The sequence below is a fragment of the Phalacrocorax aristotelis genome, chromosome 2 (assembly GCF_949628215.1).
Source record: "Phalacrocorax aristotelis chromosome 2, bGulAri2.1, whole genome shotgun sequence".
Classification (NCBI taxonomy): Eukaryota; Metazoa; Chordata; class Aves; order Suliformes; family Phalacrocoracidae; genus Phalacrocorax; species Phalacrocorax aristotelis.
Window position 1 is genome coordinate 22,521,113 of NC_134277.1, and position 25,181 is coordinate 22,546,293.

The 25,181-nt window shown below is 41.4% G+C and overlaps 1 protein-coding gene across 3 annotated transcripts in view; it reads right to left on the reverse strand.

Moving 5' to 3' along the window:
• The window catches only part of CACNB2 (calcium voltage-gated channel auxiliary subunit beta 2), a 254,364-nt gene extending 235,306 nt beyond the window's left edge, over positions 1 to 19,058 (reverse strand). The window contains exons 1-2 of one of the 3 annotated variants that reach the window (XM_075082703.1): positions 18,750 to 19,058; positions 7,009 to 7,101 (exon numbers count right to left, since the gene is read on the reverse strand). In XM_075082703.1, coding sequence (XP_074938804.1) covers positions 7,009 to 7,101; positions 18,750 to 18,848 — 192 coding nt within the window. In that variant the 5' untranslated portion in view covers positions 18,849 to 19,058. The remainder of the gene's footprint in view (positions 1 to 7,008; positions 7,102 to 18,749) is intronic. The other 2 variants (XM_075082696.1, XM_075082695.1) reach the window with 2 other exon arrangements.
• Between the last annotated feature and the right edge of the window lie 6,123 nt (positions 19,059 to 25,181).

Sequence of the window (25,181 nt, forward strand, 5' to 3'; positions counted from 1 at the left end):
GCAACCACCAGTAATGAAGATATTTGGCCAAAGAGAAAGCCTAAAAACACAGTTAGGCTTAAGCCTTTCTGCTCATTCCCTATGCCACGCACTATGATGGAAGAGTCTCCAACCGTATATTCAGCAAACTTACAAAGATGATGCTTTACCTCCATCAGTTTGCCTAACTGCTTAAAAAACCCTCACATCTCTGACTGCCTGAGCAGCTCTTGCCGCCTCCTCCTCCCCCACAGCACAGAGGCAGCCCCGTCACCTTCAGAAACCCCATGTGGCTCGGGGCACACAAGTCCTGTTACACCCTTCGAATGCTCCACTGCAAAGGGGCTCATCTGATGTTGCCAAACTTGAGTGTAGGCTGTGGTAGTTCCTGAGCAGCTGGAAAGCCCCATTCCTCCTCTCCCCGATAGACCCAGAGGAGAAGCACAGAGCCAGGAGGCATACGCGAGACGACAGCTATGGGAATGCTGGCAGTCATCTCAGCAACCATTAGATATAAGTCTCATCTACAAAATGTCATAGTTCCTGCTGCTGCTTGGAAAAGGATGTGTTGACTTCAGCTGCACGCAAAGTAACATCAAACAGGCTATAAGGAGGGCTCCTATCCTTCAGTTTTTAATAAAGTATTATATTTAGTTGTTCCCCCTTGTAATGTTCTCACACCCTGCTACAAGAAGAGTAAACGGATGTATAAGAAGAGTTTTATGATGTTTTGCCTGTTTGTTTTGGTTAGAGGGTGTGTGGGTTTTTTTAAACACATGGCAGCATTTTGATTTCTATTTTTAGAAACCATTCAAGGCAAAAAAGGGCCCATGAAAGAACTGAAGTCTGCAAATGAACTTCCTTTCCACTGGGTTTTTCTCAGCCATCTCTCCTCCAGTCACACATGCCAAAATCCCATGCTTTATAGGGGCATCTGTTCTTTTCTCTCCAGGCCAAAAAAGGAGAATTTTCAAACCCTTACTACAGCTGAGGAAATCTATAGCTTAATGAGCCTAAAGCAATTTTCCCATGTCTACAGAGCCTGAAGCGCAGCTTCACAACTGCCACCAGAAGGGAAAGCCCTTTTCTCCTCCCGCCACCCTTCCTCCCTCCAACCACACACTCCCAATCCAGGCCTCGTCTAAAAGCTGTCCTCCTCCCACTCCTCCATCTAGCTGGTTTTTACCACATGGCTGAGGAACTGAGTTATCAGCCATGAATGAAACTCTACATCAACAGCTGAAGTGACATATTCTTATGAATACACTGCTCTAAGTGCTTCACCCACTCTTCCGCTGTGAACTTGGTATACTTCATACAACGAGAAATACATAAAAAATAGTCACTTTCCCGTACTAGTCCTAGAGACGTTATCTAATTTTGTATCATAACAAACTCACTGTGTTTGACTAAAAACGAATTAACATCGCTTGGTACAGCACACCAACCTGAAACTACATTGCCTGCCCATGATTTAGGGTCACAAACTGGCCTTAACAGCAACATTTGGTGGCTCCCACTAACACTAGAACACAGCAGTACAGACATCATACTCCATATACCAACTCAGTGTAAGGTGGCTTTATCCAAGTGCAATACATTTCTCTCAAAAACTTATCATTCATGGTGAAAAACATAGGATGCCACAATTCCATTAAATTAAAACCCCACAAAATAAAGGTTTTAATGTGTTTCAAATAAGCAGATGTTCTAGTACATATCACTTGCATAAGGCTTCAATGCAACCACAATAGCAAGCACAGGCTACAAGCATCACTGCTATAGCTTTCAGTAAAATCAGCAGCATCAGACCAAAAAAAACTTGAACCTAAAAAAATATGCCCAGACATTAGCATCAGAAAGAAAAGATGAGAAAATTAAGCCAAGCAGTAGGTATAAATTTTCATGTATTACAATCAGTGTTTGCACAATACTTCTGAAAATTTCTGACATACCTCATTTTGTTATGTGTAAAAGCTAAAGGCAAGTCTGAAAAGCTCCTTTTCTCTCTACAAGCCAAACATGTCTCATAATTAGAGGCACACAAAGAATGTAAGAATATATTAATTTGCAAATGAGCTTTTTTAATTATTTATTTCAATTTTCTGACTAGCCATAATCTTGTTCACACATAGTCTTCAAGAAGCAGGAGTAGTCATAGCAGAGAAAACAAAAGCAGGTTTTCAGCATAAGATTGTTAGTACAGGGCGTTAAGACCAAAGCTAATATCTGTGCCCATTCTGTACCAGCCCTTCGCAGCTCAACCTGTAAATTCATTGCCTCACTGGCAGGCTGTGTGTATGAGCTGAATACATAAGCTCTTCCCCTCATGAAAAAGGAAAAAATATCAAACCTAAGCTCTATATCTGGAAAAAAAAAAAAAAAAAGGGCAATTAAGAGGAATACATTTCTAACACAGCCCAGTTCTCTGGTTAACTCAAGATTAAGAGGCATGTTTATGAGAAAACTAAGTCAATATTTTCAAGTCATTTTTAATGCAAATCTTAGCTTTACCATTCATAAAATTCAATACATAATTACACAGCTAGACAAATGCCCTTAGAGAAAAGAAGAATAATGAATTCCCTACATTATTATTTATAGCTGTGTTTTTGAGTGAACACAGTGTAACAGGCATCAAGCCAATATTTAAAGGCAAAAAACCAGATTTGCAAAACCTTAAATATTTCAGTAAGCAAGTCCATAGTCTACAGTCTATTTCACAATCTAATCTGCCTTTGCAGTACGTAAAAATCCCAACAACTTAGGCTGCCTCTGTGATTAATCATTAGGATTTAAAATAAGACCTCGACAAAGACAGGTCCAGAAGAGCAACCACAAAATATCTAATGCTATCAGAACATGCAATTTGCTTAAAATAATGTTGCTGGGAAGTGCCATAGTGTTGTCTGCAAAATATTTTGTCTGATCTGTATTTTGAAAAAACCCTTGGGAATAAAATCATTACCATGCATCAGTCAAAATGGCAGCAAGCAGAGATCAGATCCAATTCAGTCTTCCATAGCTAACCCTAAAAACAAGCTGCTTATCACTCCAAAGCTCAAAAAAAGATGATGAAAACTATATAACACAATGTTCTTTAGCTCCCTAAAGACAACTGATTAAAGTCAGTTCGTCAGTTAGGAGCTGATTGGTGTGCAATGATGCTTCTGCTTTCCAAATACACCGCTTAATTGCCAATACAACTTCACAACACAACAGGGGGGAAAAAAAATTCTTCCCTCTCCTGCTACTGAAAAGTCAAGCAGTAGCTGCTGGCAAGTGAAAGGAAGGACAAGTTGTTGTTATTCTTTTAAACTCCAATATCATCACTAATATTCTGGAGGCAAAAGTAAACAAACAATATTTTGTAACAAACAAATAGAACATGATCCAAAACATTCAACATTCTCTTTAAATATCATAGGTTTTATAGTGTCACAAGTAAAAAATAGAAATAAAGATCTATATCAATAGATACAATTCACATCACAGAGGAGGTTTAACTGGATTGAAAAGAACTTTTTTTAGATTTGTATTTTATACATAGATAAAAATACTAAAATACTCTGCTTCAGTTTAACGTTTCCTTTATGTACATTAGAAAGAATACTGGATAAGTTGCTCTGCTCTATTTCAGCACTCTGAAAAACAGATTTAAATGGAAAAGATCGTTGCGCACAGGGCTGTGCAGAGTGCTTTTCATTCTTCTTATTCAACAGCAGGAATTTTCAAGCAATTTGAATAAAATGTTACTTTGTTCTCTCTCATTCAAATAAAACTAAGTTGGCATTTTTTTTACTACTGTAGCATTTGGTATGCATTGCAGGAAACTTGCCAGGTACATACCGGAGCCAGAAGTGCATATGTCCTTAAGGAAACAGTAAAATGCAGACACAGTAAAGCTTTGTCAATGTAAGTAATAGATATTAATTCCCTCCCTCCTGCAGCAGCTTTAACTTAAATGGCCAGCAGCCCTATGGATTCAAAAGACTGAATCCTACATCCTTGCTCTTGCACAATACCTCCACTGCCTTCTACATGCATAACATTTCTTTAGGACTAGACACATTTGTCTTCTTTTATCCAGCACTAATATATTTCTCTGTTAGTTTCAATCGACGCTTATGACAAGAACCTGCACACCTCTTGCAGCTTTCCCAGTTTAAGGACAGGCCAGGTAAATATGATGCAAAAAGCACCTTCCAAACATTCTTTCTTCTTTATGAGGAACGTATGCAGACCTTAGTAATAAACGTTCAGGACAATCCCAGGATTCCTTCTTCAGTGCAGAAGAGAGTACTTGCAGAGATGCACATAAAACTTGCAGGGCAAGTTAAGAAGTAAGTGTGAAAGGAAACAGGAGGGGGGGGGGGGGAAGGAAGTCAGAGAGGAAAAAAAAAGACAGCTATAGGCATCATAAGCATCACTGAAATGAACAGGTTCTGTGTATCGCACATCTAGATCAAAACCACTGCCAAAAAACCCTACAAACCCCTTTCCAAGCAAAAAACTGATCTCCCGATTTTAAGATAGCACTAAAATAAAGTAACGGAAAATAAACGGGTACATCATTGATTCTACTGGGTTTGGATTCATTTGTCCGCTCTGGTTTTGTGCGGCTTTCACCCACCTCAGCAGGCACACCAAATTCTTGGAGTCACTTTTTCTCCTGCAAATAAATGGTTACAGCAAAACAACTATGTTCATTTATACCATGTAAAATATCCTCCAAAAAAAAAAAAAAGGAGACAAGCAATGTGTAGCACTAAGAGAAAGGCACAGCAGCTGAGCCAGCAGAAAGCTACTGTACCCGTTCTGTTTAATATCTGGGGCACTGGGAATCCTGGCTATGCTGGTGACAATTCTTCCTTCGTGCAGGAGAAAATCAAGCTGTCCCAGGAGGAGAACCAGAGCAGGAAAGCCTGTTGAAGATGCAGTCCAAGCTCTGAAATAAACCTCTCAGCAGCAACTGTGAAGAGACACTTCTCTCACACATCTGCTACAGCTCGAACAGCTCAGCCTTTACATGACTTACTCAGAATGTTTTGTGATGATTTTCTTATTTTAACGTTTATTTTGGACAATTTCACAAAACATATTTATATGTTAACATCCCTTCATTATCTTCAGTGACAATACCATTTCAAAACTGAGTTTTGCTTCAGAAATCTATTAAATTTCTGATTTTTCACAGAAGCGTATTTCACCCTTCAGTCATTTGTATTGTATCACTTGAGTAACAACTAAATTTAGATTTATTTCAGGGAAATAAATGTGTCTTCTGTAAAAATCTACATTTGAGGTAGTCACACTCTATATCTTTCCCAGGGCTGTAAGGGGAGCATAAACACTTTTAGACTGTAGCTCACCAACCCTGTTTTATATGTCTGTTTTGAGGATTTGAGAAATCATGCCCCACAGTCTACAGAGCCAACCAGGTCTCCTCTGACTCCAGGAGTCCACCTCAACACCTATATGTAGTTTGATGATCCACCTCCTTAAGCTACATCCTCATTGCCCTGTTCTCCCTCATGAGAGCAAGAAGAGATACGAGAGACCAGCTTGAGACTTCATTTAGGTAAACAAGAAAGGCAAAGAACTGTGTGCAGCTGGTGTAAAATAAACACTCGTACTCTGCTAAAAATGTTCCAGACTGAATCCAACATCCATGAGCAGCTAAGGAAAACAGCAATACAGATTTCCTTAGAAAGATTCCTTGGAACTGGGAGATCCTGTTGCTGCTCCCAAACACCACTTGGACCGCTTTTTTTCAGAGTACTTTTCAATAGGACAAAACGTCACAAATAAGTAATCTATTGATCCAGGGTTTCCACTTTCATATTGCCACTGAAAAACTTCTATGATGAATTAATATTTCACGCCTATGTCCAACAGGCACTGAAATGTAATAGGGGCCTGACTTTATGAAATTCATGGCCTATCATAAAACCTGCTAAGGTGGTCACAACAGGACAAAGCAGAAGAATTTTGCAAAGAGATGTGTGCTGATACAGCCAATGCAACAGCAGTGGAGACATTAAATGTTTTAAGATGGAGGAACATGCAAGACAAGCCAGCAGAGGAGGCGGCCCGGGGCCTGCTTATGACAAAACCAAAAACTCTGCAATGAAACCTCCCAAATTCGAGAACCCCTCCAAAAAAGATGGCAAAGTCTGCATTTGCAAAACCACAGCTTAAATCAGCAGGGCATTAAGAACTGTATTTCAGACTCTGCACAGGTGCAGTCACTGTCATGCTCTGGGAACCCTTCATGCTCTCCAAGTTACTGCCGACCATAAACACATTGAAACTCACTCTCCTTCCACAAAAGCACAGCTTCAGTAGCACTGTTCTGAAGCCAAAGACCATACTGGGCTCTGGATATCCTTCCCTGGATTTTTTGTCACCTCTGTTAGCCAGATTAAGCTGTACCCACACAGGTCTAGAATGCCCATGAGGCTCCACATGGGTCTCCCCCCTCTCAGGGAGAGACATACAGGCACACGTCACAGGAGCCTACAGCACCACTCCATCTTCTACAGGCCTTTCAGCATCAATACGATGGGGACAAATGCTGCCAGGGATTTCCCCTCCAACCCATGCCTTAAAATAACACTGGGATGTAGGAGGAAAGCATCTTAGCTAACGCTTCCTTGCACAGCGCTATTTTAAGCAGGAAAACCCTGAGGATTGGTAGGGTTTTGATGCTTTCTCCCAAATGTTACCACTTTAGGCACTCCCATCAGACTCTGCCTCCTCCTCCGGCTTTAATCACCTGACAGCATTAGAGTAACAAAAATAATGAGAACTTCTATACATGGAAATTAATAAGAAATGAAGAAGTATTTTTCTGCCAAGATCAAAACAATAGTAACCAAATATTTTTCATTGAGCCAGCAGAGACTTCTGCTATTTCTCAGGCTACAGTATCATTTTTTGATTTGACAATTTACAAAAAAAAAAAAAATTATTTGAACATTAACAACGGCGAGCCATCCAGTATTTTAAAAGCTGGAAAACACATACCTGGCGTACAAAACTGTTAGAGGTAGTGTCAGAAGATGTACTCCCATCTGATCCTTTAAATCGGTTTTTTCTTCTTGCCCCTTTACCAAAAGACTGTAAAAAAAAAGATTAGAGGAACAGCATTAGTTTGTGTTGCACATAAAGCTTTCAGTGCAAGCATCACCAATGTCTCCTAGGCTAGCGGGGCTGCAGACAATCAGCTTCACGCCTATTGATAAGCACATATTCAGTAACTGATAGGACAACATGCGCAAGTACTCACCAACACAGCTAGGCTTGGCCAACTGAGACCTGAGTGTTTTGGGGTTTTTTTCACATTCAGGTTTGGAGAGGCATTTATAGACTTGTATAGTTGCAGTATTATTCAGGCAAGCCACCACAGTTAAAAAGTACAGTTTGTTTTGCAGCTAGTTTAAATAAACAAGCTAGGAAAGGAGACACTGGAGAAGTCTCCAGTACATTGCAACTACGAGCCAAGTCAGCTGAGGGAATATTAAACAGCAAGAAGTGACCAACAACTTGTTGATTCAGATACAATCTCACAACCGAGGAAAATATATAGTAATATTTTTTAAATGTTGACGTAAGTAAAAGCAGTGTAACAATAAAAAATCTACTAAACATGTAACGGGAAAAGGGATAATATACAAGTAAAAAGAAAGGCATCATTTTTATCTATTAGGAAATCAGAAAGACATCAGGGAAAGCAATGGTTGACTGAAGAAAAAATTATTAAACGATGGTTTAGAAACACAGCAAATAGAACAAATAGCTTTTTTTTGGGGGGCGGGGGGAGGGAGTTGGGCCATGTGATGAATATGGACCATCATGAAATATTGTAAAACAAATTTCAAAAAACATGAGGGAGTTTAAAACTATGTTTTTTGCAACCACTTATTTTTGTGGTGACTGTAAATCACAGTGTCATGACACCACCTCAGACCCATCCCAGGTTATCACTCCCAGGTCTAGCAAAATCCTGCAGATTTGTTTTGCACAACTACGTTAAGAGACAGCCCTTCCTATCTAGTCACGTTGCTTAAATTCACCTAAACTTACATCAAAATCATGTCTTGACTACTTCAAACATTATTTTCCTTGAGGTTGATAAATGCAATTTTTTCCCTCACTCATCATGCTGCTGGTAAAGGTCATTTTACTAATCCATCTCTCTGGATCACGTCTCCTGTCTTTATACCTCCCACAGTTCCCTGAAATAAACAGGGTCTTTGTCTTCACTTTCAAGGTCTGCCTTGGCCTATTCCCAATCTTAGCTCTCATCTTGTGTTCAGCACTGAACTTTCCAGTTCCACAATAACTCGGGGAGAAAAAAATAAACAACACAAGACCAAAACACCAGCCACCATCACCTACATGCTAAATTTTCAGAGAGTAATTTCATATCCTCCCCCATACTATCTCACAATCCTCCCAAGAATAAAAATTCTTTTGCAGAAATCTCATTCTTCTCTTTAAAATATAAAACAACACAAAATCCCTCTTGCTGAGAAGGTACTAGTGTGCTGGTATCTCAAAACATTACGCTAATAAATTAGATTATTTATCGGCTATTATTTTGTAGAATTCCAAGTCCATGCATCTGCATCCTGCTGTTGGTTTTGGCCCTAAGCTGCTGTCGGTCCTGGGTTTACGCACGATGAGAAAATTATGATCAGCTTACCGGAGAACGTAGCTGTGCATGTGTCACAACACAACATTCCTGACAATCCAGCCCTGATACAGCAAAGCCTGGGTTAAAACTCTGCTTGGGTGCATAAAGCATGTCCTTCCCTGGGCTTGGGCAATCTTCAGAGCACCCTGCCGAGCTCTGGGGCTGTGTCTCATCAGTTCTCATGGTAGGGAAGGGTGGGCTCCAGCGCAGGCTCAGATGCGTACTTAAAATCTCACACCGGCAGATTTTTAAGATCATTACTTCAAGATCTGAGCTATAGCTCTTAGCAGTAACATATATGGCAAATATGATGGAATATTTTGCAGTCTAAGAGTAATTGAGGAGGACGACCGATAACCACTACTAACTTCAGATCATTTGTCACATTGACACATCCAGGTAACTTGCTGTCACGAGGTGCATGAGAATGATCTCAGGCTGCATCTGGACCGTTACTGTTGACTCTGGGGAATTTCAGAGCACTGGTTGAAATCTAATATTATACCAATCTTTTAGAAAGAATGACTCAAGTAACAATAGATCTGTCAGCCTGACACTTATTCTCAGCAAAAGTAATTTAATAACTGTTATGTCACTGAACTAACAATGGCTTACAAGAAAGCAATTATTTTCCCCCAAAATACAGATTTATGGGAAAGCTATTTTGCCAAATTCATATGATTTTTACAAAACTGTAAAAAAAACATGTAATAAGTTTCTGAAAGGCACATGAACCAATTCTACACATGTTGGTTAGGGCAGAGCTATATAAAAAAATCAGCATGCTACACATTATGGGGATGAAAATATGACTTTCGGATAAGTCTGAACTGTAACCCACTACATCACAAAATGTAAAATGAAAATTGAATAAGGAATTACTTTACATGGTTGCATTTCTAAAAGGGATCTTTGATAACAGAAGAACTTTTTGATAATAGAAAGTTCTTCATAGATCTATAAGAATAAAAAGTAGATTGGAACCACTGTTGCCAGCAAATTATTCAAAACATATTCCAGTTACTGTTAGAATAGACAGTTCTATGAGAACCATCTTTTTCCACCCAATATAATACTCCACCTAATATAATACAATATTAAGGTATTTAAAATACATTAAAAGTATCTTTGAAATCAGTAGTCTTCAAATAAAACAACAGCTTTAAATCAAAATTTACATCTTAAAAATGGTTCTTACTGAAGTAAAGGACTGTAGTTACCCACCAACATTCTGACCTTCTTTTCTCCAACTTTTGTGGAAGAATATGGAAATATACTTGCAAAAAATAAAGAATTCAAAACATTCACATGGCAGCTCAAGAATATAAAGCATCCACATAAAGATCATGCTACCTAGGCAATTTCATAAATAATGTACAGTATAGTATTTTGTAATCTCCAATGAGATACTAGAAAAAAACGTACACATCATCTCTTTCACAGTCATAGCTTGTATTTGTACCCAGTTTCTACAATATTTATTTTATTTACAGAATCATAGTGTTCAGTTTTATAACACAAAAAGTTACTACAAAGGCAGAAGAGGCACTGTGTCTAGAGTGATGTGGATAAAACAAACAAGAGCAGAATAAAAATGTGTTACTAGCACAGATAAAATGCACACTTCTCTACCTGCATAGCAACATCTAAAATCATTTATTTTGGGCAACATCACATGGCAATTCTGGCTCAAACTAAAACTCACCTTGATTTTTCAGTTCTTTTGTTTGTTTATTTGTGCATAGCAGCATGCACAGTTTTATTCTAGTCTTACATAAGTGAAAACTATTCAGGACTACAAGCTAAATACTAACTTTAAACACAAAAAAACACTTGACATGATGGCAGGCCATGCCTACACAGTGTAGAAAGTCAGTTTTACAGCTGCCTCTGTCCACAGACCAACTCTGAATGAGAGGAAAGGGGGGAAATTTCGGCACGTGGGAAAAGTGGGATTTGATGACTCTTCTGATTATTTTAAAGGATGCTAATCTGGGATTACATTTGTCTTCCAGGCCATTCAAACTTATTCCCACAGTCAGAAATGCCTGAAACCTTCTTCTAAAAATGAGGTAAGTCTTCCATAAACAAAACAGATACTTACATATTTAAAAAAATGATTAAATCTCTGTCATGTGGAGTTTCATGAATACTCATCCTGTCGTATTCATTATGTTTTGCTTCTTTGAGTCTATTTTTTCCATAAGAACTTAATGTGAGAACAAGACCTTTGTACCAAAAATAAATAAATAAATAAATAAATAAATAAATAAAATCTACCACTTACTTTCAATTCTGGAAAACAAAAACTATTTTTTATTCCACAATGAACTTAATATGTTGCTGTGATTTTCATATTAAAATTAGCTGCCTTATCTGTGTTCTGTGCAGCAGTTGGCTGCAATTAGGTAGCTAAAAATAAAGGGCTGAATCATAACGTGCGGACATCAGCCAGTAAAAGCAGCAACATGGGGCAGTCTTTCTCAACCTATCCAGCAGCTCTACCTAACAGAACAACCACAGGGGACCAAAAGTCTCTGCACCCCAGTATATACGATGCCCAGTGGTAACAACCTCAAAACCCAGCGTAACTGGCTGCCTATGGCATTCCATGATTTGCCCCAGCTAATTCTAATACAACCTCCTCCAGCACTGCAAACAAGCCTGTTTTTATATAAAACGTTTGCTGACAGGAACATTCTCACCAGATTCAGCAGAACATCTTACCTTTATCCATAACTTTATTTGTGTAAGTGTTTACAAGATCAAAACTGTAGATTGGTTTCTTAGTCAGAAGCGTGAAGCTCTTTTAAAATTGCCAGAGTTGCCAGAGATGAGAAATATAACACACACATGTTCTGCAGCTTCTTAAAATACCTGGCAGACGATGTGAATCCTTAAAAAAACCCAAAGCAAGCCCTTCCAAAGTAATCTCGTAAAAAACATTTCATCAACAAAGTCTTAATAAAGCAAAGACAGACTCTTGCTTTCCAACTCTGACGTGAAAGTACATTGTGCAACCTTTATTCAGCCCATCTAATCAAACAAAATATGGGAATCATATGAAACATTAGAGGCCTGCATAGCAGTTTCCTGATAATTAACAGTTTCATATACAATTACTCATTATTGCAAACAGATGAGATCAATGTTGCTCAGTAAAACCCTTTAATTTTAATGAGGTTCTGCCTCAACACATGAAAAGCATGCACCCGTAAGATTTAATCCTCTAAAACACGACAAGCAGAAGGCATGGTTTTTCCCTGTAGGCAAAATACTATCATCTGGAAGAGGGAATATAAAACATTTAAAATTACCAACTATCTACAACCAGGGAACAGATCTTCAGTGAAAGCCTTAAAAAGCCGTTCACCAGTAACCGCTCCAATGGTATTTTACATCAAAGCAGAGAAAAGCAGAAGACATAGGGTTGAGTCTGAACCTTTACTAATTATAATGAGTAAGACAGCACCCCTCATTGAGACTGAGAGCATGGGTAGTGGCAAATGTAAACCTGTAAAAACTATCCTACTAGTCTCATTCAAAGAATAAAGGAAAGGTGCAGAAGATTTAGGCAGCAGAGTCACTGATGTGGAGTCAGGTCTCGAAACAGAAAAAATAATGCAAAAAAGGAACTGGAGAGAACAAAACCAGAAGATAAAACTTCGGAGATGGAATGAGGCTTCACCATCCCAGATGAACAAATGACCAATCACAAGGATCAAAAGAAGGTAAAGGAAATTAGCGACCCCTAAGGTAAAGGTAAAGGAAATTAGCGACCCCCTGAAGGATTAAAGAATTGCTAGAAGCATCAGAAATGAGAGAGTGCATAAGCATTTTTCCTTCCCATATAAAAGCTTTAAAAGATATTTTAAAATGCCCTTGTCCCAGGCATGCCAAGACAGAGCAGAACATACACATCCAGCTCCATCCACCTCTTGGAAAAACAAGTAATTGACACTTTAATCAACTCCTTACAACAAGGCAACAGAACCTTCCTGTAGGTCAGATCTTCTCAGCCCTCAATGGTCAATAGCCAGGCTTGCCACAACTCAAAAACGATACCCTCCAGCTACCGGTGGATGCCTCCAGCAAAAGCTGCGTAACTGTAAACCCCAACACCCGCACTCAAACAACACAAACTGCGTGTCTTTAGATATAAAGGGTCAGCTACAGAAAGAGACATCAATATTTCTGATCTCTGCAGCACAAACCACATTAATCTCATAACTGAGGGGTGGACAGCCATCTGACAGTACAGCCAAGGGCTGGAAGATGCACGTAGACCTTTGTGACGAGCTTCCCAGCACTTCACAGCTCCATTCCACAATGGGAGTGGGGCGATGGGCCAATATTGATATAGCAATATATCCTCTCGGTCTCCGGGCCAGGATTCCAGGTCACCCTATATGATTAACACCAGTGCAGCCCTGTGACATAGCTTCAGTGAAGAAGTTGCCCAAGAAGCACAGACTCATGTCTCTACCCATAGCAGAGAAGAATCCCAAGGTTAGGTCTCAAAACCCAGATTTCTTCAAACAAACACCATTTGCTATTGGGATGCAATTCAGAAAAGACAAGACTTCCCTTCAGAATCCTGTCAAAGTGAGGATCTCCACATGCAGTCATCGAGTTCACACAAGCTACGATGATGAGTCTGCTAAGTCCGTTCCACAGTTGTTTTGGAAAATCTTCCACCTACACCAAAAAGATCCATCCAAACAACAAAACCCAACCCACAAATAATTTATTTATCCAAACTTGCATACATAATCCAAAAATAAGTATTTGACAGATGCTCCATTTTTCCCACCAAAAAAATAAAGCCCATTTCTGCTCAGAAATCTGTAACAGGGTTAAATCTTTGATGTTCTCTTCTGCTGGCCTGTGACAAAGCCTTGCCAGTACTGCAGCCAGAAATAGCCCAATTCTCACCAGTCCCTACACTTCTAAGCCATACCCCAGTGATCTTGCCCTGGCCTCAGACCAGGTCACCTGGTAGTTTCCACCCGCCAGACAAGAAGTAGGAGACTTGGCCCGCTCTCCTCCTCTCCAGCGGCTTGGGAACCCACCTTGGTGCAAATCTGCTGGACATCTCCCCCATAACACCAGTGATAAAATGTCTGCTCTTAACTCAGCGAAACAGGAGCACACAACAGCAGTAGGTGTTGAAGCTCATGCCCAAACCCCACTGTGCCTCCTACAGCCTTTTAAGATTGACAACTACAGCTGTAGGCCACGTGCCTGCTCCTCCCCACCTGCTCTATGTTGATTTATCTTACACAAACAAACAGAAAAAGAGATCTGACTCTATGACAGAAAGATATTTGCAGGGAACAACAGCCATATATGGGGAAACTTCCGCCTGGTAAGGGTCTGCTGCTCTGCCGACACAGACCACGGCAAGCCCTTGGAGGGCAGAAAGGCTGATTTTGGTTCCTTTGTGGTTTTGGAGTCTCCTCTATCCCAGCACAGAAAAGAACTGAGTAAAAGAAGCAGAAGAAAAGTAACTGAGAGTCCAGAGAAGCCAGCCTTGGAAGAGTACAGGAACTTTTCATCCGTAACAGTTTGTAATTCTAAACCTAGAGACAAAACAAGACAAAAACAGAGGTTGTCCCTAGAAGATGGTTACCAGATACTCAAATAAGTTATGACTGAAACTGCTAAATTGTTTCAGAGGGATTTTACACTCTAGGAAAGTGTTAAATACAATGATTATAAACCTGATGGTTATAATGCTGATGATGTGTAACACCCAAGTGGCAAATAAATGTCTCTGGAAGAGATGAGCATGCAAGATCACCTATTACTGATAGGGTTCAGGACAATGAAAAATAAACCCAAAGAGCAGAGAAGAACCACCAGAAAAGTAACAGTCCTTTATCAAAGGACTATTAAAGTTAATTTTTGTCAGTAAGGAGTGCAACACTGAAAGGCGGTTACCACATCAGGAGTGAAAATACTACCTCTTGCTGAGGACCATGAGGAAGTCCAATGAATGGAGTTTGATTTTATCTCTTCTTCATTTGTATATACTCCATTGAGCTGCTGCCACATTGGATCTGGCTTCTAGGGATGCTGCCAGCAGAGAGTAAAACCTTCCATGCCGCTACAATGAATGGTTATTGTTATTATTTAAGTAAGCAAAGGCATATAAATTTTTTTTGTTTATTGCTTACAAAGTATTCTTGCAAGTCAGTACTGGGAAATACGCTGTTGCAAAATGTTTATTAGAATAGGTAAACACGGTATGTATTGTGATAAATCAGCTCAGCTGAAAGAAAGCAGCAGAGGGCAGTGTGATTAATCTGCTGAGAGTAAATCTCTGGCTATTCTTTCCATTCCTCGTTACCACAAGACAGGCAGCGAGGGGATGGTGCTATGCAACTGAAAAGATAGCTGAAGATCCAGGAAGGACAAGAGACAGCATTAGGGCCAAATAACTAAGCTGATATTCTGAAGTCAACACATGCACATTACTCTAAAATTCACGTTAACCTCAATCGCAGTCAATACAGAAGGAAAACTGAACAAGCCTGTCCCTAACGCCATGCCTGCAGTTTACCCTCAGCAATGCAACCCAACCAGCTGGAGCCAAGCCCTCCCTAGATGATGAAGGCTTTAGACTTGGAAGCATGTAACAGTATCAGGGCACAGAGTAAATCTAAATGCAAGTGAAAGAGCTGAAGAAAACAATCAAGAAGAGAACTGTTTTCCTTTAAAATGTGTCAGGTTGTTAGGACCTACACTGACAGATGATGCATAAGAAGACACGACAAAGAACAGGAGGAAAATAATAATGGGGAACAGGGAAGAATTCATCCAGTGTAAGACACCTTCTCCCTCCACAAGGTGGTCTGTAGTTGCTTGATACAAGGTTTCATTATATTTTCTTTGAAACATCTCGTATAATTTACTGATCTGATTTGCTATGACTGTTCTTATGACACAACACAGGAAGCTTTATGATGAGAAAATAGCAATAGAAATTGAATCTAATGACTTCTGGGGACTGAGGGACTTTGAAGTAGGATCAGAAAAAAATTACATGGGAGGAAGGGAAAAGAGAAGAAGAGAGGCCGGGAGTTACCATCAAAGGCATTAATATGATATGCTATAATACATTATAAACAAATCAGCATAGCATCTGAGTTAATTAAAATTATTAAATTGAATATTCCACTAATTCAACTTCCTAGAATGACGGGGTTCTTGAAATAAAGAATTAAAAAGAGGACTGGAGTTGATTTTTTAAAAAACAGGTACTGATGATCAAACACTGATGCATTTGAACAGAGTTTGCTTGTTTTACGATTTCAGAAAATCAGGTGCTGATTTTATTACAAAAGGGCCCCACCCAAAGTACCACTTTGCATTGACATATACCTGGACCTTGTGAATAACTCCACAGTGTGACTGTTAGCATGTGCACTCATCTGGATAAAACTAGACATCTGAAACTGTACCAAAACCCGATCAGGACTAGGATCACAGTAAGTACCTAGAACAATTTTTTTTACAGTAATACGGACATAAAAGCCACAGAATTTTAGGTAATACAGAAAAACACACCAGTACCTTGTCCCCATTGTAAAGAACTTCCCAGGGAGAGTTCAGTATAACCGTCACGATCAACACCGAAAGGGATTTTATTTTGATTGCGGATCTTGTCAGGAAAATGCATTATGAAAATAAGAACTAGAGTCTGCCTAGGAATATTTAACATACTTAACTACTTTTTAAGTGTAATTGCTTCCAGAGTGTTAACTACATACACTCCTCTGCCAAGTGGTGAAAAGTTTGGCCAAAATCGATGGACAGGCACAATCCAAGGTATCGACCATGATGTACAGCCAGCTTAAAAGAAATTCTCAGCTTTGCAAAAGTAAAATTCTTGGATAAGAGAAATGTTGAAGCTTGCTACAACCCTACAAAGGCTCTTCAACTATATTTCACTAAATCGTAATTCCCAGAAGTAGCACTTCAGAGAGAATACTTTTAGGAGTGATATCACTCCATAAGCTCGAATGTTGGGGTTTTTTTTTCCTGACGCATTACTTGGCATGAAATGTTTCTAGGACTGATACTCAAGTACCTTAGTGAAAAAGATAGCGGTGGGCATAACTGAAGTACCTGTAGGCAACCTACTTGATGATTCACATGTTCTCATTAAGCCTTTCCTTCTCACCGTGAGTATGTACTAAAGCAGCAAGATCTTACAATATTGATTTTTTTTTTGAAATCGTGTTAATGGAGCAAAAATTCAAATCAGAATAGTTGTCTCTCAGTGCAGTGCGTGCTAAGGAATTAACTAACGTTATTATTCAGACAAAGGGCTCTTTTGCTTCCACAATCTTATTTCCTCTACACCAAAGGTTTATGTTCAACTAGAATATGTATATAAGGAGAAGAGATGATTCTCCTTTTGCCAAACGGTTTTGGTTCTGAAAACTGAAAAATATTCCCTGAACTAAAAAGCTGCATTATTACTATCTTTAAAAGTGGATCTTTTGGGCTGTGAGTGTTCAGAAACCAATTCTATAAACCAGAACATAAGTACTTTACCTGAAACATAAATAAGGCGGGTGTTGACAACCTATCCTTCCTCTCTAAACTGAGGTTCTTTATGCCTAGTTAAAAGGAGGGGTGAAAATCAATTTTATGATCAGTATTTGACATTTGTCCACAACAAAGAGACACCATATGATTTGACAGTTGCCGATTCTGTGCTTAGGGCTGAAGAGATATAAAAAGGGGGGGATTTGTAGGTCAGAAATTAGTTCCCTTGCCACTGCTTCTGGAGAAGCTGGCAAAGCATATGGGCCTACTGAAATGTCTGTTCTGCACTTGGAGGCTGCAGTCAAATTCACATTCAGAGAGACACTTTTTTAGCTTAACCTAGTCTCTGTTTCAGCGCCTGGATTTTGTTCTTCTGTCATTTGGTCCCCATAAGTAAAGATCAATTAGCAAGTCTTTGGACAGACTGACAGCATTTTCCTCTGGCAGTCAAGCACTTCTGTGCTGAAACTGGACCACCTTCCCAAAGAAAATAAAGCATCAGAGATACCTTTGGCAGCAGAAATAAAAACTGCCACCCCCAAAAGGAAAAAAACCTCTGTCCTAACAAGAACAAGCATGTTTGTAATTTAAAACGCATGCAATCAGTTTTTACCACCCTTTAACTGGGTTTAAAAATAGCTCTGTAAGTCTTTGTAGCCAACTATTGCAAACTCGAAGGTATTATGCAACATTAATATATTAAACAGGAACCACCTTTCAAAACATAAAATCTTTACCAAGTGTACAAACATCCATACCCTGCCTGCCTCTCCTCATCCATCCACCTGAACAAGTTGTTAAAATTTCAGAGATGACTGCACATGGATCGAGTTGTTAAAATTTCAGAGATGACTGTACAGCCACCTTCTGCACGGTAATTGAGCAGCTTAAATCTGCAGCGTGCTCAACACCTTCAGCCTCCCCAAAAATCCTGCTCAAGAACCAGCGTGAATCGCCTTCCCCCATCAGCACGGACTCCACAACCAGCGGGTGTAACAGATGAGGAAGGTTTCAGCAGTGCGTGGTAAGCACCAGGTACAGATACAACCGGTTACTGGAGCAGGGGAAAATAGCCGTAACCTGTGAGTAATACACGCACGGAAAAGCACCTTAATAGCAACGTATTCTTGTATATCCACCCTCCAGATAACTGAATCACGCAGAATGGTAGGGGTTGGAAGGGACCTCTGGAGGTCCGCAAGGTTCTTTTGACTTAGGAAGCTCCTATGCCACAGGGCATCCCAGTGTGCGTGTTAATTAAGCTGCGTTCGGGGACCGCGGCGAGGGGGAGGACAGGGGTTTCAGGCGTTTTGGGAGAGCCGTCAAACTTTTCTGACAGCGGGGAGCCGGAGTTGACGGACACGGAGCTCCGGCAACCCGGTCGCTCCCCCCTCCGCCCTCGCCGAGCCGCGGGGCGAAGCCCTCCGCGCCCGGCCGGCCCCGCCGCCCGGCACCTCGCTCCCCGCCGCGGCCCCGGGCCGCCGGCCGAGCCCCGCCGCCCCCGCGGTACCTGCGCTGCCGCCGCGGCGGGCAGGGGGTTGTCCAGCAGCTCCATCTGCACCTCCTGCGCCGGGCTGGGAGGCGATTTGGACATGTCGCTCTGGACCATTGGCGAGGAGAGCGGGCGGCCGGGCACCGCGCCCCTCGGCGGGGCAGAGCCGCGCCGAGCCGAGCCGAGCCGAGCCGCGCCGAGCCTAGGCGGGGCGGCGGGGCGCCCCTCAGCGCCCGGCCATGCCGGGGAGGGGGCGGCGGTGCGGGGCGGTGCGGCGCGGCCCTGCCTGCTGCCGGCGGGGAGCGCGGGGCGCAGCGCGGCGCCGGGGGACGGGGCACCGCGGTGGGAGGGCAGGGGGCGGTGCGTGGGGAAGAGGGAAAGTGACAACGAGCATCACCCTCCCGGCAGCTACCGAGCGGCGGGGAGCGCGGGGCGGCGCCTGCCTCCCCGCCGGGCGCCGCGGGGCGGGCGGGGGCGCCGGGCTGCGCCGCCGCGCCGCGGGGGGGGGCGGGGGCAAGAAAGTTTGCGGGGGCTGGGTGTGCGGGTCGGGGTCAGGCCGGGCTTTGTCCCGCCGCTCGGCCGGGCCGCGGGAGGGTGGGTCGGCCGGTGGGTGTGCGCTGGGGTGGGTCAGCCCCGGCGCGGCCCTGGCCGTGGCCGTGGCCGTGGCCAAGGGCGGGAGGGGTCGTTCCCGTCAGCCGCCCGTAAGTCACTTGCAAACGATGCTTCCCGCTCTTCAGGGAACTCCGTGGCTGGTGGGGCGCCGGTTCGCGGGCGCGGCGCGGGTGGGCGCCGTGGGAAAGGCGCGCCGCTGCCCGCCCCGCGCCCCGGAGGCCAGCGCCCCCCGCCCCGGAGGCCAGCGCCCCGCACCCCGGAGGCCAGCGCCCCCCGCCCCGGAGGCCAGCGCCCCGCACCCCGGAGGCCAGCGCCCCCCGCCCCGGAGGCCAGCGCCCCCCGCCCGGCCAGGTACGGGCGAGAGCTGGGGGCAGGGCGCACCCCTCCCTCAGCCCTGCCACACGGCAACGCGTGTCGCAACCCGCACGGAAGCCGGAGTCGTGGGGTATGGCTGGGTTTGTGACCAAACCTGCGCTTTCCAAAGAGAAAGTTCCCTAGGTCTGTCTTGTCGGTACGGTTTCTTCCTGTACTACCTGGGAGCACGTATCAACGGGGGTTGAATACTTCCCAGCCCGCAGGTGAGATGAAGCCCGCTGCCTAATTTTATATAACCTATTGCAGCACAGTTTGAAGCGTGTTACCAGGTACCCCACAGGAGGCTTTTGAAAGACCTGTTCAAAACCTGACCTCGCAAAATCACCTTCCATCCCGAGATGATCTATTGTTCATTTCTCAGAAACGAAACCCAACTTTTAGACTGTCCCAAAAGAGACTAAACCCTCTGACCACATAAGCACATAATGGACTGCTACTTGTAGTCAAAGATTTTGTAGAGGACAGCTTGTTACCTCTTGCCATCATCTTTGGATTGGACCTAGCTGCGCTCCAAGCAGCACGAGAGGGAACCTGGTGTGATTGTTTGTGAAACCTCTTATCAGTTGGTTGTAAGCGGTGAAAAAGCAGTACAGAAGCTCTGAGAGGCCTAACGTCATATAATTAAAAACACAACCATTACTAAGAGCATTATATTAGCCACGTGCAGGAAGAGAAGCCAGAGAACAAAAAACAGCACAAAAGCCAGTTCAGCTTCAAGAAGTACTTTCAAGGTTTCTTCCAGTTGTGTGGTTGATTTATCTCATTTTTTAAATAATGGTTAATAAATTTCCTCTCTGAATTAGCTTACCCTTACGGATTTTCTGATATGAATAGCGAAAATATCCTGCAGGAATTACCTGGTTTTTGTGAAGGAATTGGCTTTCCCTGCAAGTTGAAGTGCTCCAAGGTTTGAAGGAGCTTGAGAACTTTCACTTGTCTAAGAAGTTTCCCATTTCATTTTGAAAACCTATTATAGTATTTCTCAAAAATAATTTGTAGAATTTTATCTAAATTGTTGTCTACGGCAAAACAGAACCTTAATTGTAAGTGAAAAAAAAAGTCATTTATGTGCTTACGCTTCATTCAAACTGTTCAATAGAGATGCTGAATAATCTTGAACCTATAAAGGTGCTGGAGCCCAGACTGCTTTCACGTATTCTCTTACTGGCTATAACCAGAAAGATATTTTCTCTTTACACATTTGTTGGGAAGAATGCATACTTCACCATCTAATATAGGCCTTGAAGCAGTTACTTCTTTGTCACTTCCAAATTACATTGTTTTCATGGAATTACTTTTTGTGACCATCATAATAGTTAAGGAAGGATTAATTCTTTAATTATATTTAATATTATTTTTATATACTATATGTGATGCAATTCATAATTGATAAAATGATCATAAAGATTTTTAAAATAACCTAAACACACTATTCCTGTTAATGATTGCTAAGTGGGGTGTTGTTATCAAAAGACATAGGCTTTGTCTTCTAACAACTTTATAGCTTTGGAATCATTTATCCTTCTGTTTCAAATTATTCCCTGTAAAAGGCACTTGATGCACCCTGATACAATTTACTTGGTAAATTTTCAGGCATCCGTCAGAGATCGCCTGTTCTGTCTCATGCAGAGAAGGCAGCGGAAGTTATTTAATCATGTAACAGTGGTCCTTCATATTGCCCCCTGAATTTTTCACTTTGTAAAGAGTATATAAATAACATAATATTTTTTTTTCGAGTATACCATTCTTCTTTAAGTGTAGTAGAGACCATTTTGGAAGCATTACAGTTTCTAAAACCATAAATTGTGTATCTGTGTTGAAAGGGTATTTCTACTCCCTCATAAATTACAGCTTGAATATATCAAATGAAGGTCATTTTTTGTTTGCTAAGTCTTATATCTTTTATGATTACTTTGTCATCTTTTCTTCCCGTTATAAAAAGATAAAGGTAATGATTTTGCTTGTTTATATACACATGTAAAAGGGCTGTAGAAAGCAGGGACTCAGGAACAAATTTTTTAAGGCACGAATAAACAAAAGGGAACTCACTGACTTAAAAAAAAAACAGTTAAATATAAACAGTTGTGTTGTACAGTTTTCCCTAAAAAATACCCACAACAACTTCCCACACACACGCAAATCACCTCCAAATTTCTAGAAAGTTTATTTCATTTTTCTTCCTGAGAAAAAATATTCTACCTAGCTGTTCTTTAGTAGCAATTTTCATTCGTTTCCTTGACGTAATGAGTGGCTAGAAGATTAGCCTAGAAAAATAAGTATCTTTCTCTGTTTCACTCCTTTTGTTTGACAGTTGAACTGAGTTCTCTAACCTTGAAATGTGCAGTGAAAATCCTTCAGCTGAACACATAAGCGTGCAGTCGTCCCTCTGAATGCTGTTTTTGGCCACATCTGCCCAGGATAAGGGTCAATGTGTAAAAACAATATGCAGAGATTCCAAATTGCTTGTTCTTTCTCAAGGGGAAAACAACCTGCTGTGCCTAACCACTTCTCAGCAGAAAACCACTCTGCTGCAATTTTTTACGTTTTTATCTGCAATGGAGAGGTGTTGTGCATGCTTATTTGGATTTTTCTAAACTTGCAAATGTTAGAAGACCAGAAGAAAAGATAAGCTGTTTGTTTTGTTTGTTTGTTTGTTTAAAACAAACAACCCCAAAACCTTAGGCTGACAAGGAATATAACCTGATTTGGCTGCCAAAAAAATAGCTTTTTATATTGTATGAGAGATTAGATATTCTTTTAGAGCATGGAGCACTGTATTACTTTGCATGTTTAATTGTCCTTTACCACCAATATCAGAATGTGGTGTCAGCACCATGCCCTAACCTTTGCACACATGTCAGTGAGTACAGGATTGATTTAGTCTATAACCATCACCTGAACGTGCAAAAATAGGCCTGGGATGGTTGCTTGATATTTGTGTAATTTGTGTAAATGCAGCTAGAAGGTAATAACCTAGGCTCAAGAGAAATCATTAAAAACTCACGTAAATATAGGCTGGTGAGCTTACAATGACTCTTATGAAACTACTAAAATGCTTCTAATTAAGCATATGTTTAAAGCCCGGGTACAGCAAATTTCTTTAGGAATATCAGTTAAAAAGAAGTGCTGGCCATCTATTACTCTGTGCTACCTTCTGCTTAAAATACATGGTAGCTAGAAATTCAATATTGTGAAAACAAGAATTCACTTGGTTACCTGGATTTAATATCTTGGAACAGACATAGTTCATCTTCTTCTCCAGTGATAAACTGGGAGCTGGCTGTCACAAGTGCAAACTAAAGAGATTCCTCTTATTATTGTACTTTATCTTTCACACGACAAGTCTGAACAAAACCACTCCAGACAGGCTCACTTATGAATCTATTATCAGTCTGTATCAGAGCACAACACTGCCTGGCTGGATTTAATGAACTGATCCGTTCTTCCAGCTCATGATTATGCTTTATTCCGTAGAATGTAGGTGCCATGCAGAAAAACCTTGACTGATATTGTTACGATATATTTGGGGGAGGACAGGATTGGAAGGAGCAAAGTTTCTACATGATGGAAGATATGAGCAAGATACAAACACTGGCAAAAATGCTCCTAATAGGCAGGAAGGCTTGCAATACTTGCAAAAGCCACAACACCTACTAAGCACATATTTTCATCCCTTTGCAAAACGTGACCAAAAAAGGCACGCTCCTGCTCGCAAGCTGTTCACTTTGCGAGAGGCGATTTTGTTGTCGATGGCTTGTAAACAAAGCTCATGTTTGATTAAGCACTTCTGCACAAGTTGCTGGTTTCAGTTGATATTTTCTTTCTTTTTTCTTTGCCCTCCTGTCATAACCGAGACCACATATCCTCTTTTGTATCCCCAGTCCTTACCAACTATGGCGTTCCTATTTATAGCGTTATTGCCTTATTATTAAATACTTGAATCACAAGAGCACAAAAAGGCTTTATAGCACTCTCACCCACAAATATGCTCAGCCCATGTGAGTTACTGACATGAGAGACAGCTTTTAGTAGACCGTGCGGCCTGTGTCTAAGGATGGCATCCGAGCTCTCCTCAGCTCCTTCAGGTCGGCCTTTCCTCTACCCTTCATTAAGCTCTGTGCTCAGCTTGGGCTTTTCTGCTTCAGAGAAGACATTTTTTTCTTTCACCCAACAGTCACTTATTTGTGGCACCAAAGCAAAACTTCATTCACAATAAATGGTGTAAGAAAAGACAATGACAACCTCTAATCTGTGTGAGGATTGCAAAACCATCAACGTGGTTGACAGTTAACTCGTCATTACCAAGGTTGTTGGCAGAGTTAATACGCCTAAGAGTTTACAGATTCTGTGCCAATTTATACATGCACAGATCTGAAGCGCAGATCGCTGATGGCACAGCTCCATGTTACCATCAAGTCGATTTTAACAGCAAGTATTTGCCAGAAGTCATTTCCCTCCCTCCTCGCCTTGGCTGCGCTAACCTGATCCTCCATCGCACACCACTTGTGCTTCTCTGAGCACGAGGGACTCCATTCAAGAATTAAAAGCAAAATGTAGCAGAAAAACAATTACCTTTCCATAGGGTTAATTCTCTGCTGCTTTATCTCCATGAGCCATCTTACCATGAAGTCCGGTAAGTACAACTGCCAGGGTGAAAGGGGAAGGGGCGGACAACAGGAATACGTAGCTTAGAGCAGGGTTGCAGGAATTCCTTCCTGGCAGCACACCAGCCCTTAGAGCAGCTTAGCTATAAATATCAAACTGCAGCCACGGTCAGTTTTTAAAACATTACTGCAGAATAATGTTGGTTTGGCTTCTGAAAAGTAATTTTTGGTAAGTACTTTGAATTTATGCAGCAAAAGGAGGGTGAGGGAAGACAAGTCTCAAGCTTTTGTTTGTTCCTCCTTTTCTCCCTTACTGCTAAGTCTCTTTTACTCAACTGCCCCCCAATCTTTTCCAAAATTGAAGTTCTCATTTTGTGAGAAAGCAATTTTCAATAAAGCCTTAGCAGCCTTCAAGCTTCATATGAAAAATGATACTGAAGAATAGGATATCAGCAGTCACATTAATATGGTGATGTAAATTCTGTATTAGCCACAGTTAATTGCCATCAAAACCATTTATCTATTTCCAAGGTAAAATTTTGAGAGAAACATTTGTCCACCTAAAACCTGAAACCTGAAACAGTGCATAAGGTTTCACCATCTTCCCCCGCTCCGATTCTGTGCTGCCCTGCATTTTATTAAGACAACTGTCCTCGAAGTGTCCTTTGAAAACCTAAGAACCAAGTTTGTTCTGAGATTATAGCTTTTTGTTGTAACATTGCGATGGTATCCCATATGACTTCTGTAGAAAAAAATGCCAGAAGCCTAATAGCAACATTTTGTTCCTAGTCGTGTGCAAAGAAGAAAACTGTGGCAAGCATCTATCAGATTTACTCTACATTTTGTAGCTAAATATGTG